The sequence below is a fragment of the Saccostrea cucullata genome, unplaced genomic scaffold (genome assembly GCF_032062105.1).
Source record: "Saccostrea cucullata isolate Sc308-1 unplaced genomic scaffold, CSIRO_AGI_Scuc_v1 ctg28, whole genome shotgun sequence".
Lineage (NCBI taxonomy): Eukaryota > Metazoa > Mollusca > Bivalvia > Ostreida > Ostreidae > Saccostrea > Saccostrea cuccullata.
Genome location: NW_026939565.1, coordinates 153,092 through 173,115, shown reverse-complemented (window position 1 = coordinate 173,115; position 20,024 = coordinate 153,092). Strand labels below are relative to the sequence as shown.

The 20,024-nt window shown below is 31.9% G+C and overlaps 1 protein-coding gene across 1 annotated transcript; it reads left to right on the top strand.

Moving 5' to 3' along the window:
- The first annotated feature begins 6,865 nt into the window (after nucleotides 1-6,865).
- Nucleotides 6,866-19,542, top strand: LOC134253219 (multidrug and toxin extrusion protein 1-like). The gene is made up of 18 exons (XM_062735732.1): nucleotides 6,866-6,952; nucleotides 8,844-8,945; nucleotides 9,168-9,236; nucleotides 12,563-12,611; nucleotides 12,725-12,824; nucleotides 14,572-14,614; nucleotides 14,719-14,763; nucleotides 14,871-14,968; nucleotides 15,198-15,295; nucleotides 15,966-16,079; nucleotides 16,295-16,362; nucleotides 16,964-17,072; nucleotides 17,279-17,354; nucleotides 18,126-18,195; nucleotides 18,554-18,686; nucleotides 18,817-18,911; nucleotides 19,020-19,080; nucleotides 19,322-19,542. Exons 1-18 carry the CDS (start codon nucleotides 6,938-6,940, stop codon nucleotides 19,540-19,542), a joined length of 1,566 nt encoding a protein of 521 aa, XP_062591716.1. The 5' UTR covers nucleotides 6,866-6,937.
- The last annotated feature ends 482 nt before the right edge of the window (nucleotides 19,543-20,024 follow it).

Sequence of the window (20,024 nt, the reverse complement as noted above, 5' to 3'; positions counted from 1 at the left end):
ATGAATCAAGAAAGTGTCAAAAGTCTCATTGAATGAGAACAAATTAACCAACTACTAACTTCGATTCCAGCGATACAAAGATCACTGTCATTCAATCCTACAATGAAGCGCATTAAAGTATTAAAATTTCCTGAACGTATAGAACGTTTTGAGCTATCTAAAACTCGGTTAAAGCGAAGTCTATGGGACCTGTGAAATTAATTCGTTATATCCGTAATTCGTTATATCGGTACAATGAATTCTTATAGGGAATTTGTAATATACACGTTTTTGTTCAAGTATTACTACTAAATAAATATGGTACGAAAGCAATTATTACAAAACATACCTTAGATAATTAAGTCTTTATTATGAATTGAATTTTATACACAAATACCTACCGAAAATAAAGTCAGCTCAATATATATTAAATTTTGAGTTCATTGAAATATTCATTATAAAGGTTGTAAATTTCGTTATTTTTTTAACAAAATGGGACTCAAAATCAGTTCGCTATATTCCTAAAATCGCTATATCAGAGTTGGTTGTAACCATAAGATTTTAGAAAGAATTTTTAAGAACTTTGCCTGGAACTCCGAAAAACTTTGCTATATCCATATATTCGCCATAACCGTGTTCGTACTAAATAAGTTTTACTTTATAATTACACGCCTATTTCTTTACAAAGGAAAATAACGGTGAAATGGTTCATTTGAATACTTGTAGGTCAGGTATTCCATAAATGTGAAAGCCAATCACAAATTACATTTTTTTTCTACAGGTGCATCGGGCAATTTTGGACTACTGATCTCCAATTTTCGCCGTACATAAAGATAACAAAAGTAATGAATAAGTAGATTTAAACCCCTCCCTTCCCATCTTCATAACTAGAAAATCTTCCAGAAAGGTCTGGAATCACATTATTTGAGAAACAGATTATAGCAATTTCCAATTGCTACCAATTTCATTTATAAAACCGGTTCTACCCTTTAACCTTTGATTGGATCAACCTACACCACGTGTCAGGATAACATAAGAATGGGGTGAAAAAATAAAACGAGCATAAAACTACATGACTAAGAAAAGATGGCATTGTTGATAGATTTGACAAAAAAAGAAGAAATTCTGATCAAGGTTTATGAGCTGAAAGATAACCCTCTCATTCCAGAGTGATAAGATATTCTACTAATTAATTTTCATTTAAAATTTCATTATGCCATTTTTATAACTATACATTGATGATAAATATTCTTATATTCAAATCAGAATTATTTCACTGGTTTCGATCGAAGTCCTTTTGTTCACGAACTGATCAACATTTGATTTTCAATATTACTTCACTGAAAAAAATAACCAGTGAAAGTCACTGGGAAGACTAGTAAATTTACTGTCCATACAATCACTACCTCAAAAGTAGTTTTACTAGGTATTGGGTAGATTTACTAGATAACATTAGTAAATCTAAGAACTTATAAGCAACTTTCACTAGGTATTTAAGTATCTTTACGACAACTACTCCACTTTTCACTATCTTAGCTAGTACACAGATTGATTACTAATCACGAAGAACGCTTTACTTGACACATTAGTTAAATCAACTAGGTAATTCTCTCAGTGTTGTATGCTTTTCATAATATGCATCACGAACAAATTATTTTACATGATTCCAATTTTTAAAGTATACATGTACAGTGTATGTTAAGGACGTTCGATCCTGAGATTTTGAGCGTTATTTGGTCAGGTCCTTTATTTATAAAATTCTGCATCATTTTTAAGTTCTAGAGTGCAAAGTTAACTATATTCAATGAAAAAACAGCGATTAAATTCCATTCAAGTAATATTAAGATAGGGACTATATTTTGTGGCGGAAGGCTTTTTAGACGAAAATGATCAGTTTTTCCATTTTGAACTATAACATTATTGTTAATTTTGGATTCCTATTTTTCCATCCTGGTTGCACAAAAAGCTGTTTTTTGCAGTTAACTGTGCTATGCTGGTTCTGAAATAACTATTAATTTTAGGGATGTCAACGAATATTCGAGTACTCAACTATCGTTCGATCATACCGACTATCGACTAAAATTTCTTTAGTCGGTTATTCGTTAAAAATCTGTTTCATCTAAGTAATGTTGAATTCAAGGCAATAAACTTATATTTGCCCCTTTCATTTATTTACAGATCAATATTTTCATATGTAAAAATTAAGGGTACGGTATAACTGTTCAAAGGAAATTATTTGTACGTATGTTCGGCAAACATGTCTTCAAAATATATGAAAATTGGAGTCAGTTATGAGAGTAATTAAACCGTGTTTTCTTTTTCTGTATTAATTTCATGCAATCATTGATTGTTTGCACAAAATTTTATAATTAAAATTTATCCCAAGCTCTCTCTCTCTCTCTCTCCCTCTTTGTTTTTATAAGAGACACACTTTTTAAAATTGTTTACCTGTCAAAGGTCAATGACGGACACGTAGAAATTGGCTTCAATTATGGGGTACATGTACTACCGTTATGTAAAGAAAGGACAAATCCAGCTTTTGATATCCTGCATTTAGATAAAATGTGCAGCTAATATATTAATTTTGAAATTAAATACATTGGATACATATTGATGTACAGTTTTTATTGTACTGCGTACTTGTTTACAATTCAGATAGCGTAGGTTAAATATAGTAAACTAGTCTGTAAAAGACAAATAGTGAAGATGATATGAAAAAATAATCAAAATTAAACGAATATTCGACTATCGTTCGACTAAAGCATCTGACTATTCGACTAAGCTGCCCGAGTAAAATTGACATCCCTAATTAAATTATTTCTTATGTATTCTATCAACAAAGTGTGACAAATATAGTAAATATATTCTGAAAATCCGGGGGAAAAAATTAGCCAATTTTAACGTAAAATTGACACTTTTTTAGTATTATCTGAAAATTTACATCATATACCCCCGCTTTTGATGTTCTTTTCTAAATATTCAAGATAAATTTGGCCTATTTGCTTAAAATCAGAAAAAGTTTAAGACTTTAAAATAATTTTCTTGCTTATTAAATTTTCAATGCCAGAAAAATCACTTTTTATTAGTGCAGAAAAGTCAAATAATTGATCATGTGAAGCAATTTAAAACTTTTTCTTAGTCACAATTTTTAAGTGTCTTTTTTTAAACAAACTTAGAGTTCATTTTGTTTCATGCTTTAATTGAATAAAAATATTGGAGGGAAAACGTCAAAAATATAATTTTTAATTAAGACACAAATTTCAGTGCAAAAAGGTCATATTAAATGTACTGTAGCGCCAAAAGAAGCGTAGTGACCCCCATTTTTTGATTTGTATTTTAATTAAGCTATGTATGTAGAAACTAAAAATATACTTGGCAAAAAAAGTTTAAGACTTTAAATATCAGGATCGAACGTCGTTAACAAGATAAATGAGATCAAGTCTGTCAGCAAATGAAAACGAAAAAATTAAGGTCTGTTATTTTTTATTTCACCAGACGGTAAATTCGTTTTGTTGACTTTCTTTGATAACAATTATCCCTTGTTGTTTGTTTTTTTAGAATACGAGACTTTCAGTTGATATACGAGGGGTGATAAAAAAGTTCGCAAACTACTAGTATATGTAATTTATTGACTTCCAAAAAAGAAATGATATAGGGTGTCAGTGTTTTTTTTTTTTTTCAAAGTAGTCAACTCTGATTTTAACGCGCATCTGCGACCGTACTGTCCATGCGCGGATCACGTGATATAGGCGGTCACGTGACATGCTTCGTAGCGTTCCGTCACATAAGTTAAAAATTTTCCTACTCTTATATTTCTTGCCATGCAAGTTATTTTTCATAACAAAAACAGTCAATTTGTCAGAAATGTCCAAATCTCGGAAATAGTATGGGTAGACAATGATATCCCTTTCCAGCATGGTGACCATCAAAACCCAAGTACTCTGTCTTTGGAGCGTCGTTTTTTCAATGTCGATAAAATAGGTCACCTTCTTTTTATCATATTTGATATGTTTAAAGTGTGAAGTAAACGATTTTTTAGGAATTTAATATTTATATTATTAAAGATATTCAACTATTTTTCAAACTGTAAGTTGTAATCGTTCATTTCAAATTTCTTAATAAAGGACACTTCTTTTCCACAGCTTGGTTTCACTGGGCGACAGAACAAACATCATTTTTTAACATCTCCCTTCCTTCACTTAAACAATCAATCCATTTAATGACTAAACTTCTGGCAAGTCTTCTGTCTTCATAAACCGTTTACAAATTCTTTTATACTAATTGCAAAGGAATTTCCAAGATATATGTTTAACTTTACAGTCGTTCGTTTCTCGAATACGCCTGAATCAACCATTTTTTGTCACAAGTGACCTACATATTGATGTCATTGTTACACTGTGACGTCACAAACATGGGACAAAGCGTTTTATTATATGTGCTTTTTATTGAACATGTGTATGACTCTATATGTGCCAAATTTCATTCTGATCTGAATTGTGGTTCTGTATATATAGAGATAGTTCGCGAACTTTTGATCACCCCTCGTATATTATATTCTGTTAAGATGAATAAATATTGAACATTTGTACTTCCGGTAATTTCTAGTTATTATTAAATGAGACGACAACTCTTATTTAATGCCAGAACACATGTGGCTAACAATAGATGCAGCTTGTTACCCATTAGATTTCATGTAATTAACTCTTTAAAACCTAATCTTGTCTTCAATATCGTCATTCAAAGATGGTTTACACAATTAACTCAACGTTATTGTGACTATGTAAGGTTTTTTTGCATCGTATTTTAGTTCTCCAGAGGTTAGCATTAAAATATGCATGATTTATTTTTCTTGTTTTTTTTTCTTTTCTTGTTTATACTCCCCGCTTGAAAAGCGGGAGGGTATATTTATGTTATTGGGATGTCTATGTCCGTCCGTCCGTCTGTGAAGGCTTTGGGGTATCAATCTTTTATCTGCAGTTCCTCTCATACCACTAAATGAAATTTGATGATACTTTCACAGAATCTTTATTATATATTGCCATTGTGCACCTCCTATTTTACTTTTTGATCCGACACATATTATGGGTTTCCCAAGGCAAAAAAATATGGACACTGCCATTATATTTATATGGGAGGCGGGGGTATCATTTAGCGAGCTCATTGCTCATTGTACCTCTAGTTTATTATTTAAATATTCATAATATGATGCCTTTGCCAAATATTGTAATTGTGTTTGTGCCAATGAATATTTGTATTTGTATTTAAATTTTGTTTTTGATGTGGTACTCTTCATAGCTTGACATGTCATGCTGATATTTGTACCTTGCTTATCTTCTTAGGGAAAAATATTAAATCCTTTCACGACTACACAAAATTCTATAAACAATTTTGATACATGCTGATATCAATAGCATAATGGAGCTTCGAATTCTTTCTCGTCTCAAACACCTCACTGAATCTATCTTTGTGAATTAATCGGGGCATGGAATTTTCAGTTGTTTAAAGGGGGATACTGTCAGAGGGTCACTTTAATCTGATGAATAGTACTATCGGTAAACAATATTCTAAAAGGAAGTAAGCACCTTACTTTTCAATTCTGAAATTGAGTATTTATTTAATTTTTTTAATATTTTCATTCTGTTGAATTTTAAACTAAGATTGAACTCTGTAGAGACGTTACCAGGATTATAGTAAGAGGTATGTCTTAAAGTTGAAGGGGTACTTGAGGTCCTAATTCAGAATTCTGTTGTTACATTTGTTGTGCATTTTAGTTCTACTTGTCAGAGAGCAGAAGAGCTTATGTTATGCGATAGCAAGGTGTCTGTCTGTAAACAACTTAAAGTTTTCAAAAATGCTACTCCTCCTACAGTTTTGATTTGATTTTAATATAACTTGGCACACAAAGATTACACTACGATACATAATTTGTAAAATGGTTTTTAATTTCACCGAACAGTGTTTCATTGGTTACTAGAAATAGAAATTCAAAATGCTACTCCTATAGTTTTCGTCTGATTTCTTTATTTTGTTTGAAACCTAATATTTTCGATTTTAAATGATAATTATAAATATTATGATTAAGATTGTATTCTTCAACTAATGGATACAATTGAATGCATTTGTATCAAAAAGCAGATGTTTTGATTTCCTCTTTGCCGACAGATTGGAACGCATTGATTTGTTCATGAAGCATCGCTTAAAATTGAAATAAAAACTAAAAATATTGATGTTTTGGATTTGCCAAATACTTCATAATAAATCATTTAAAAGTACATTTTAATATACATCAATCTGGCATTTAATGTGGGAAATAAACAGTGTACGTCTTTAAAGTTTTAGACTTAGACATACAAAATACTTAACACATTTCCTTTCGATATTTGTATTTTACAGTTCCATCGGACAGACTCGACTCTTTTAAAAGTGAGTATAAAGTGCATCATTTAAAATGATGTTTCTGAATCAAAAATCTTACACATATAATCAATTAAATACATTGAAGTAACTGGAATACGAAAAGCTAAGCTTTTGTATGTAAATGAAAATGCATTGTAGTTACTGTATGAATTGCTTTCTTAAATGTTGTACAATGTATATAATTTTATAGAAAATCTATATATCTTTGTGTTTTTACATAAAATGTACTATGTCACTGTAATGCAAAGAAGAGGATTTTTGTAAATGTCTGCATATTTTTCCAGGTTTCCTTGATGAAATAACAGGCTTTAATTTGATCAAATTTAAACGTTTTGAAACAGACAAGTAATTGAACTTTAACGCAAATTTGTGACAAAAACTAAATTAATAATTGAATGAAAAATTTCCTTAGTAGAGTGATGATGAACAATGAAATGTAATTATGTAATTTTTCTTTTATCAGAAAATGAAAGTAAATGGGTTGTGTTGTTGTCCTGGAGATTTGGACACTTACAAAAAAGAAATAAAGGAGCTACTTAGGATGGCTTGGCCAATGGTGAGTACATTTTCACTGTAAAATAACAAATTCGAACGTGGATGTGCTTTGGAAGTATTTTGTATATTGGAATAAGGTGATTTAAAAAAAAACATAGACCGTCAAGCCATGATGGTTAAAAACTTAGAACAGGAATTCCTATTCCACATTAAACATAAACTTTTTTTTTTAAAAATACACTATATGATTTCAAAAAGCACCTTCACAAAACATGTTTATATGATGAGACTAAGTGTATTTCTACTTAATAAAACACAGACTAAAGATAAAATGAGATTTTTGCAACTAATTACTATTTTTTGTTTTATAATAATTAGATGCCACCTCCCTTTTATTTCATTTTATTTTTATTTTTATTTAAAAAAAAACAGCTTTATTGAGACTTTATATACATGATTACTGTTCTTTATTTTTATATGTCATTAGGGATGGAACGTCTAGAAAAGGAGGTTCATAACCTATAGTGAAACTATTATTTATCTTTAAGTCACATAATTATATTTTCACTATTCCGTTTACAGCTAGCCCTCTCGGAAAACTTGCATACCTTCCATATTATCAGTATATATACACACACGGATATATACGTGTGTGACGACGGTATTTTATTGTTTGTGATTGAGAAAAGTTGATAATGTTTAAAAATGACAGAATGCTAAAACGCATTATAAAAAATGAAATCTATAGACAAAGCTTCCAAAATTATGAAATAAGAATTGTTTAAAATATCTAACCTATCCCATCCCATTAGGGCTACTGTTAGTGATACTTAGTTCGTAATACTATTATACCCAATAGAAATTCAATATATTAATACGTTAACATGAAGCAATAAAAAATTTGATACCCTCAATATCTTAAATTCATTGCCTTCTTAAAAATGAGCAAAATGAAAAGTATTATGTCAAAATCAAACCAAATAATGAAGCTCCTATAATAGGTCAAAAATAAAAGAATGAAATAAGGAAATTAAAAACAGTAATCAAGTAATCGAGCTCAAAAATACGTTCAAACTATACAAATCGGGTGCATTGCAAACACGGATCTTAAAACATCAGAGGTGGGATCAGGTGTCATGGAGGAGTAAACATCACCTGTCGACTGATTACACCCGCCCTCTGCCCCTTGTCATGACTGGAAACAACAGAAAACCTTTTGACAATTTACTGTGTAAATAATGGGATAACAATCAACGTAGAAAACACCTGTCTGCATTCGATTTAATGATAGATTGTAATTTCTGAAATATAAAAATCGTAAAAAAAGAAAAGCTCGGAAAACGTAAGATATTTTGGACTAAGAAGGTCATTGAATCAACCATAAAACTTGCGAAATAATGACTTGTAACGAGAGTGTTAATATCCTTGTATCATTATTTTGTTTTTCAGAATATTGAAATGCAATGTTCATTTTTTTTTTATATATAGAAAAGGTGAAAAATAATGAAAACTGATCGATCTAAAATAAATCTAAATGAACAATATAAAACTGTAAACAAGGCATAACTTCTTTGAAGATGTATTTTGTTACGTCATTGTTGTTGGAGTATAATTGTATGATTCCCATGTGAAAAAATATTCATGTGGATAAATCATAGGACTAACATGATGAAAAGACCTTGTTAGCAAATACAATTTATCATTACGTTGGCGTTTTTTGTCAGGCCATTTTTTACACGTGGATTTTCGACGGATTTTTTTTCGTTATTTCCCGATCTTGACTGGTCGGCTGGGGATGCTCTCATTCCTCCATGGCTCCTGATTCCACATCTGATGTTTTGGAGGTCCATGTTTGCTCTGTTCCAATTTTGTATTGTTTAATGTACTTTTGAAATAAATAGTTTTCGTAATCCTCATATATTTCTTTCATCAATTATGAAATTAATTCCTAGGCTTTGACGCAATTCTTGATGTTTTTGCCAATGTTTGTGAGTCAAAGTTTTTGTGGACATTTAGGAAAGGAATCAATGGACGGCGTTGCTCTTGCTTCCACAGTAAGTACAAATACACTATATCTAACATGTAACTGTGATCTTTCTGAAATTTCTAGGAAATTCATATCAATATTGGTAGTAAGTGTTTTCTTAGAGAAGCGAGAGATTTATTTTTTAAATTACCCCCCCCCCCAAATTTTTTTTTTCTAAGTCATCTCATTTCTTGAAAGTGAGGAATATAATTCAAATCTAAACAGAACCCTTTTAACATTTTTATTACAGATTATTAACGTGACTGGAATGTGTGTGATAACGGGTTTGTCTTCAGCGGCTGATACTTTATTTTCACAGGTATTCTATGTAAAGACTCTGAAGGGAAAGGAATTTAATTAATATCCTAAATATTTTATAATGAAGCAAATTTTTCAAATATATTTATTTTTTATATGATTAATTTTTTTTTTTGAAAACATATTCTAACAATGTTGGAACTAAATAATGAAAATATAAATAATGTAAATAATGTTGTTGAGTAAGTGATGTTTCGTCATTGATTTAAGTTCAATTTTCTGAAGCAAAGAAGATCTTTTTTTTTAAAACCCTACACTTTTAACTTGCGGGAGGGTTTAAATCAGTGTTCTTTAACGTGTTGAGTTATCCGATTTAACAACAAATATTACAAAGAACGGTGTACCCATCTCTCTTTTATTTGTTGGTTATTATGTAGATACCTGTAAACAGTATTAAATCACCACATGACTATTATTCTATTTTTTCTCAATTCTTTGGATCTCGTGTACGTGTAATTCTGTTTAATGACTGACCGATGTCTACTTTTTACAGCTTGACATTTATTTTTTAAAGGTTTCTAAATTCTTACATTGCAGTATTAGTTTTATTGTACATGTAAATTGGAGCGTAAACTTTCATCGCATTAAAAGCAAAGCCAATTATATCTTTTTTCAGTTTCTTGTTATTTTCTCAAAATTCTCTCAATACAACGAAAAAAAAGCCCAGTTTCTTGATGTATTGTATGTTTTAATTTAGATTTATACAAATGAGCAGAGGGCAGACTTATTTTGGTGCTAAATAATAACCCATTTTTTAATTTAGGAAATATACAAAATAGTTTTAACAACTTTATCCAATTTTTTAAATTAAATTTCGAATAAGAGAAGAGAATACTTATACACTAGTATCAATCTCAGAATTATACTTTATTACTAAAGCATTAAATTTTAATAATAATAGAGATAAACTTTTTCTCAAAACAAGATCGATAAGCGATGATCAGTTTTTTTTCTATTCAAATACATGTAATAGAAATCGCATAGTTTCTCACTTAGAGAAATGCTTAATGTGAAATCACTAATTTTCGTTGGGTTTTAATTTTCGTTGTTTTCAAGGCATTGAGGGACCAACGAATTTAAGACGACCACGAAATGTAAAATTTCGTATGCATTTCTTACTAAACATTCTCAAACCACGCAATCAAATCCCCACAAACAAATACATTTTCCTCATACCTCGAAAAAAATGTGATTTTACATGGCTTTTTTTTTTTTGCTTTCAGTCTAGCTCAAGTGGCTTCTAGATGATGTAGTTGAAAATTTACTAAAGTGCATACTTGAGCCATGCGTCTTAATGTGACGTTTTTATATTATCATGGCCTTGTTTTTAAAAATCAGATTTTAAAAGATTTACCTTTCTTAATTTGGAAACTTTAACCTTTTTTTTCAACCTCGTACTCTTTCCCCATGTTTAAAAGAAAATGACATTTTAACCATATAAAAAATGAACCTGTATGACTCTCCTTTAGAATAAGATTAATCGAAGAGATAAGCAATGGTCTTACACCAAGATTACACCTTTCAAATTGATGATTCTTTAGAAAGGAACCTTTCCTCTTCAAATATGAGTAAACATAAATTGAAACCTTCTTTCTGTGCATTTTGGTTGAAATCAACTCATGAGCTTTTGAATTTTATTTTTTTGAGGGGCGGGGATATTTTTATGCCCCGCCATGAATATGGCCGGGGCATATAGTGTTTGTCATGTCCGTCCTTCCGTCCTTCCGTCACACTTTGCATTTGGCTCTGTTCAAAGCTAAGATTCAAAGAAACTATCCAAGATATTTTCATCAAACTTCATATGCTGATAGATATTGATGAGAGCTATGCAACTGCATCAACATTTTATTACCTTGACCTTTCCTTTGACCTTGACCTCACTTTTCTCAAATTAGTGTTTAGCTCAGTTTTAAACATACCATTCAAGATGGTGTTATCAAACTTCACATGTTGATACAAACTTGCACGGATGATGCATCTCTGGATGAACACTACCAGACTTGCTTCGGATGCTGGATCTGACCTACTGATACATTTTCCAGATGAGTGACCAGGTTAAAGTTTTTTGGAGCAGGACCATTTCCAAGGAACTATAAGACCTACCCAAACCAAACTTGCACGGATGATGCATCTAGGGATGAACACTACCAGACTTGCTTCGGATGCTGGATCTGACCTACTTTTTCCAGATGGGTGACCAGGATAAAGTTTTTGGAGCAGGTTCATTCCTAAGGAACTATAAGCCCTACTTGGACCAAACTTGCACGGATGATGCATCTAGAGATGGACACTACAAGACTTGCTTCGGATGCTGGATCTGACCTATATTTTCATTCCCAAGTAACTATAAGCCCTACCTGATCCAAATTGCATGGATGATGCATCTAGGGATGGACACTACCAGACTTGCTTCGGATGCTGGATCTGACCTATATTTTCATTCCCAAGTAACTATTAGTCCTACCTGAACCAATCTTGCATGGATGATGCATCTAGGGATGGACACTACCAGACTTGCTTCGGATGCTGGTTCTGACCTATATTTTCATTCCCAAGTAACTATAAGCCCTACCTGAACCAATCTTGCATGGATGATGCATCTAGGGATGGACACTACCAGACTTGCTTCGGATGCTGGATCTGACCTATATCTTCATTCCCAAGTAACTATAAGCGCTACCTGAACCAAACTTGCATGGATGATGCATCTAGGGATGGACACTACCAGACTTGCTTTGGATGCTGGATCTGATCTATATTTTCATTCCGAAGTAACTATAAGCCCTGCTTGAACCAAACTTGCATGGATGATGCATCTAGGGATGGACACTACCAGACTTGCTTCGGATGCTAGATCTGACCTATATTTTCATTCCGAAGTAATTATAAGCCCTGCTTGAACCAAACTTGCATGGATGATGCATCTAGGGATGGACACTACCAGACTTGCTTCGGATGCTGGATCTGACCTATATTTTCATTCCCAAGCAACTATAAGCCCTGCTTGAACCAAACTTGCATTGATGATGCATCTAGGGATGGACACTACCAGACTTATTTCGATTGCTGGATCTGACCTATATTTTTCAAACAAGCAATTCAACTGCATCACTATTCAAGATATTCTGATCAAATTTTCTACACATGCAAATTTTCATGTTGCCTTACTAATATATCCTCAGCGGGGCATTCATGTCCTATGGACATATTTCTAGTTCGTATTGACGAACCACTAGTCCAAAGCTACCAGATTAAAAATAAATTGAGGATAAAATGGTATAAATGACAGTAACATTTGTAATCATTGCTGTTCAATACTACTTTCAGACTTATGGGAGTGGAAACAAGGAGGAAGTTGGTGTTATTTTACAAAAAGGTTATTAGTATTTCAGTTATTACCAAAATAATTTTGTTGCCTAAAATCAGATTTTCTAATAAATTTACGATGTGTTTAGAAGAAGGATGATAAATAGAATTCCTTTTTCTCAGGTATATGGATCCTGTTGCTGGCTTGTTTGCCTTGTTGGGCGTTGTTTTTGAATACTGGTCTAATTCTTCAATCATTTGGAATGGATAGCGTTGTATCAAGGTTATTATTTTAATTGTCTATACTGTTTAACTAAACATTTCTGATGACTTAATAAAAAAGACATTTATAGGTGTGTTTACGATTCACGAAAAGAACAGCTCATCTTATTGTAAGGACTCTTTGAAGAAGTAGAACCTTTCCGTTCTGGGGTTATTTCAACCAATTTTGCAATGCCCATTGGTATAACATGCAGAGATGGGTATCAATAACACAGTGGGTTCAGCTGTGAACTACATGTATAATTTTCAGATGAGAAATTAATGCTCGGGGGTCCTGGATTCGCTACTGACCTAAGTCGATTTAAGCATAAATAGCATTTGATAACTGTCAAAGCGCTCAGCATTAGAAGTGAAAGTTGTTGGTCCTTCGTGTGAAATCTTAAAAACCAGGGCCCCGTTTAATGACAGACGTTGGCGAGATAAATATTTCTCACTGCTCAATGGCCGAACGTGTTGAGAAAAGGTATAAATTTAGAGCCCTTCTCTGGTAAATGGTGATGTCGGTATTTGAGTAAAATATTTAGAACGAGAGGTAAAACAACATACAATCAATCAGAGGAGAAAAATAGTTCAATGTCTGGAGGAGATTTCTGAGTATGTATATATACTCCCCGTCAATGGAAACGCAACACCCTAATTTTAGGTTGAAAATTATATTCGGGTTATAACTATGTACCAAAAAGTTAGGACAACTTTTACTTTGCCAAATCAATTATTTAACGGTTGAATGAATTTCTTTCCACTACCGGAAGTTGCTTTCTAGCCCTCTTATCAGAAATCAAAATTTTGCATTTTTAATAAAATTTTTAACAATATTTTGGATTTTCGAGGTTTTGCAGCTGTTAATCATAATTATTGTACTAAAATGCCGGGGAAAAAATCCTTCTTTCTTTACCGGATATGATTCCTATATTTCCTCAAAATGATTGATTTTCATTGCTAATGCTAAAAATTCTCAAAATAAAGAAAAAAAAGAGTGCAGATGCAAATGTACGCTATACAACTACTCATCAGGCTCATGTGTTTCAATAGCATAAATGAAAGTTTCATGACCGGAAGTCCAAAAGTTGCTACACTACACCAAGTTAGAGAAAATTCGACCGCAGTATCTGAAAAACATACATTTTAAAATGCCAAAGAATATTAATTTCGCTCAGATTAAGATGTCTATAAACCTAATGCATGGTAGAAATCGGGCTGCATTTGTTGTATATGGCGGACTAGCACGTTTTAATTAAATGGTCGGAAGGGGGGATGTTTTAAGATTTACCTTGTATTTTTTTCTTTCTAAGATTTAAAAAAAACATTTAATGTTTAAATGGAGCATTCATGTTTTGTAAATTTACTTTTTAAATATATATATTCATTTTTAATGTTATCATTAAACTTTAGAAGGTAACACATAACTCCTATATCATCCCCCCTTCTTGCTTTCAGTCATTTTAAGGAATAATAGGCCTCACATCCAGTAAAGAAAGAAGGATTTTATCCCGGCCTTTGAGTACAATACTTATGGTTAACAGCTCTCTCTCTCTCTCTCTCTCTCTCTCTCATAGTCATAACCTGTATATAATCTCTCTCTCTCTCTCTCTCTCTCTCTCTCTCTCTCTCTCTCTCTCTCTCTCTCTCTCTCTCTCTCTCTCTCTCTCTCTCTCCCGCGTCTGTTTTGTTATCTTTCATTACTGAGCTGACTTAGCTACTTCGCATATTTTAAGAGTTTCATGTTTCATCAATTTTATTGCTTATAGTATTGCAGGAGGGTATGCAACGCTATTCATTTCTGGGCTACCGGTAAGGGGCTTTTGCAAAAGACTTTGAAAATGATTTTAAAAGTTCGAATTCTCTTTGCATGGATATATCAACTTGTTTTGATTTGAACAATATATATGTTGTAGGGCTATGGATTGACTTTATTACTGTCCAAACTTTTGCAAGTACAGGTGAGAAACAGACCAATCGGACTAATACAGCAGTATCTTTGTTTTCTAGTTTAGACTGTTTTAAAATTAAATTAAGGATGTTTTTTTTTTTTTTTCAATTTTTTCAGGCTATTGTTATACCAAGTCTCTCTATTGGTGTTATGATAAATGCAATGAATATAGGATTTCATTTTTTGTTTATCAACGCCATAGGATTAGAAACCAGGTATTATTGTACCCAGTATTATGATCTACTTTTGATTTTGTTTGTAGTATATATTTTTTATCATTTTAGATAGGTTGACCTTCAAGCCTAGTTAATTTTCTCTTTATAGTACATTTACTAGTTTTAGAGCTACTGATAAAAGAGTCACTCTCCAAAGTAAAAGATTATAAAGTCCGAGCTAATGTACCAGCTAGTAGATGCCTTTACTTGTAGATGTATTTCATTTTAGAGGAGCGGCTCTTGCAACCTCTTTAACTCATTGGTCCTCGGCTTTATTGCACGTGTTGTTTATCATATGTGGGGGATACTACAAGACTACATGGAAAGGTAATAATCTTACAAAACTTTGGCGCGAAATAATTATCATAAGTATATCACGGTCACTTCATGTGTCTTTTTTGTATTGCTTTAGAAATATATACTATGCATGAATTATATGTATGTATGTATGTATATATGTTAGAAATAAAATGCATATTTAATGCAGTATGTTTCTATTTTATCAAATTTCTTTAAAAAGTCTACAGAATAATGGCGCTACGACTGTAAATAAAGGTCTCAAACTTTTTTAGGGTATTGGTCGATTGCAGGCAAATAGTACTTGGATGATTGTCCAAACTTTTTTCTCTATGTTATAACTGTTTAGTATGAAAATGTTACTTGATTCGCAGGTTGGTCCACGCACTTGTTATACAAGGACTATATTATATGATAATGAAAATTACTATTGAAATTCGTTTTCTGGTTTTTTTTTTAAAAAGGTTAGAACCGAACGGCGACTATGCACAAGTACCATTTCCAACCAACTTCAACTGTATTATGATTAATAATTAATAATTAGTATACTACCAGCTGGTAGCACACCATTTCCAAACAAAATATATTCTCGAAATGATCCAGCTGTAAAACTGATCTCTCAGAGAGGGGGATTTAAGAATACAGTGTTGAATCTTTTTGATGGGTTCTGTTACAATGAACAATAAAATTTATATCTCAGGTTGGAGTAGAGAGAGCTTATATGGTTGGGGTGACTTTATAAAGTTGGCCATTCCTGGATTATTCATGTTGTGTTTGGAATTCTGGGGCCTTGAAATCCTTATTCTCATGAGTGGTGTGTATATTAATTTTTCTTTATAATCACTTTACATTCATTATTTTTTTCCTTTGCTTGAGGCAACAGAATTATAATAAAAAAAAAACATCAAAAATGCTTCAATCACGATTTTAACTATTTTCAAATCTATATTAATTTCAAATAAGTATATACAGTGAAGTAAACAATGGAATTTTGTTCCTAACCCTGAAGTTTACAGATGTTTTTCTCAGGTTTCTTGGGTAAAGCCGATTTAGCAGCAAATACAATAATTTATGTTGTCGGAGGTCTGGCATATATGGTAAGGTATAATTATATTATGATATTCATCTCCTAATGATGTATTTTAGGTAACGTTTTAATGATTGATTGATTGTATATTGTTTAACGTCCCTCTCGAGAATTTTTCACTCATATGGAGACGCCACCACTTGCCGTTGGAGAGCTGAAATTTTTTTCCTATACTCGGCACTTAGGGCCATTGAGCAGGGAGGCATCTTTTTCGTGTCAGCACCTACTGCGACAGGGAACCTCGGTTTTTATACGGTCTCATTCGAAGGACCGGTCTCCACATCCCACAGTGGGATTCGAACCCACGACGTAAGGATTGACTCCTTACTTTGCGACTCTAGAGCAGACGCTCTAAGCACTGCGCCATGTGGGCGACAGTTTTAATGAAGAAAAATTAATATTTTAGCATTTCCTATAATTATGATTATTTTACACTATGGTTATGTTTATTAAAAAGCATATTATTAATCATTGATCTCACCAGTCTCGGGAGATATACACAATGTTTATGTGTATTAAATGACAATATATTAATTATTGATCATAATTTAGATATACACAATGTTTATGTGTATTAAAAGACAATATATTAATTATTGATCTTAATTTAGATCGTGTTCGGGATGTCAGTCGCGGGAGGAATCCGTGTGGGACTCTACTTAGGGGCAGGGGATTCCAAAATGGCGCAAGTAGCTTCAAGGGTAGCCTTAAGCTGTGGGTGTAAGTTTTCATATTGTGTATTTGAATAATATTTACATTGTCTCTTTTCACAATTTTTTTTTAAATCAGCCTTTACTTTGAATTAAGCTTCAAAGTTCACAATGTTAGCCATTGACATTAAAGAATTCGAACCTTCAGAGTCGAGGAAAGTGATCATGTTTGGATTGCTTCTTTTACTTTATCTTCTGTTAATTTTTTTCTTTTAGCGTGTTTTGCCGTCTTTATTGCCGTTTTATTTGCCTGTCTTAAAGACTATATCCCTCGAATCTTCACAGATGATCAGTAAGTAAAGAGGGTGTTGCAGAAACACGCGATTATTTCCTATATCGAGAAGGACATTGGTATACCCACGAGACATGGAGAGTTAGTTTATGTCAAATAAATAGAAAAAAAGCTACGTAGAAGGCTGTGTTTGCTGCGGGTATTTCCAGCTTGGTATAGCAAAACAATTCATATTCATCCATAGCTTTTACTGACATTGGAACTGATTGAGACCTTTCAAAAATATGTCTCTGAAATAAAAACTGGGTATAGTAGTTTTGAAGAAATTTCCTGCCTCTTTGTGCATTTAACAAAATTGTTTTGTTTCAATTCAAAGAAGCAATATTTCATAACAATTGGGATTCCTTATTTTAAAAGCAGAAAATCCGAAGTATTTTACATTTTACATTGTATTTAATGGCAGATTGAAACTCAATACACAGCTTCCATGGCCAAATATTGTTCTTTATTGTGTTGTAGGCCTATATATGTATAACTTAATGTTTGTATAATAAAGAAAAATTGACATCATTTTCTGTAACTTAAAATTCTTCTTTCAATCTAGCTGCTTCACATTTAGGGAAAATAAGGAAAGAGCTGGAACACCTTCAAAATTTTCTACCAGTTGTATATCAGTGAAACGTTTAGGATCATATTTCAACAACAAAAATTAGAATAGCTAAAAAGACGTACAGCGCAGGGATGTTGCAAACATTAGATATTAAATCAAATGTTTATTCTTATGATAAAAATAACGATTTTTAAATATACTGACCAGTATACTTGTTGTAGGGATGTTTTAGAGTTAGCGTCACCTCTGATGCTCCAGCTTGCATTATACAAAGTTTCTGATACCATACAGGTACGTCTATCACTTTGTTTTGACTTGCATGCACATATTTTTTTGTAATGTATTCGGGATTAGGTACAAGTTCTTATAACTAAGGCACCCACCCATTATACTTTTTCCCCCAATTAGGTCAAATTTATGCATAAAATGCACAAACATATATATTACGTAAGTAAATATATATTTTTATGGGGGTCTTTTCTTACCTACTGATCGAACAAACAGCAATAAATGTGTGTAAAGGCGCAACACAACAGACTGGTTCAAAGAAGGAATTTATCAGTTCTCAAAAGCACAACGGAGTCTGTGCTACGAATGAAAAAGGTATTTTGTATATTTTATAGTAAAACAATGATTTTTATATTTTTAGGCAACAAGTGGTGGATTGTTGCGCGGAATAGGTCTTCAAGCTTTTGGAGCTATTTTCAATTTTGTGGGATACTACATCATATCATTACCTATATCGTTATCGTTGATGATGGCTACTTATCTTCGAGTTGCAGGTATTTAATGTATCTTCTGAATGTTAATTTAATTGAAAACAACGCCTTTAAACATTACTTTTTTAGAAATATATATATTTAAATCGAAGAAACTATCAATTACCTAATGTGTTTTGATACCGATTAACAGGTGCATACTGGGGGATGATCATAGGATCATTTATAGTCTGTGTGATATACTGTGTCAGAATTTTCACACTTGACTGGGAGAAGGAGACCAGCAAGGTTTGGGATTTTCTTAATACTTTGAAACAACTGTTTTTGCACTATTTTGAATTCGAGTCGATACATACATTTCATTAAGAAATTTAAATTCAATACCTGTATATTTAGGCATTGAAGAGAGCTGGAATTGAAGATGCAAACAGAGACACAGAAATCATAATTAAATCATGTAAGACTATTCTACTTCTTTAATCAATACCCTTGTTATTTAATTTATAGCAAATAAATACTGAATGAAAAAGAAATATGTACAATGAATATTTAATAAAAATTAGCACAATTAGCTAAATTACTACAGGACTATTTTCAATTTATATATTTAAGGCAAAGGTACCGGTAGTACTTATTTACATTTTTAGAATTTAATGTGATGTAAAAGAAAATCACATTGTACATTCTTTCTTTTGTAGTAGATGAAAAACAACCAATACAAATGACAGATGTAGATTCAAACGACGGGAGTAAGTGTTACAATTCCATTGATGACTTTATCCAGAGTGGGGAAAAAACAAATAAAATGGACAATTTACCATTAAATCAAAAAAGTATTTTATGTAAAATAATCATTTTGATATCATTTCTGTTAATACTGGCTGGTTGTGTTTGTGTAAGAATATTTGTTCATGTTTGATTTCATGTTATTGTGGATATTAAATGTTGTATTTTATTATTTTGATAAACATTTCATTTAATGGCAAATTGAAACTCAAAACGAAGAAGTTAACACTTAGATTTCTTCTAATCGTAAAGAAGTACGAATATTATTCAAGAATAAAGTTCAACTGTGTCTCAATAATCAATATTTTTTGTACAGTGAAAAATATTCAAAACATCCTTTCTCAAAAGTGAAATCACAGATGCCTATCATATTTAATGTCATACTCCATAATGAAGTTAAATCACATAATTTTGATAAACTTGGTGTGGAGCCTTTTACTGTAAAATCATTTATTTGCGAGGGGTCAATTTTTTGTGGTTTGAGAAAAATATATTGGTTCAAAGGGATTTTATATCGTGGTTAAAGAATTGTATTATAATATTCGTGCGTCTCTTCATACCTTGAAAAAAGAAAATTTAACCTCCTAATATATAAGTGATTTCACAGTAATGGCT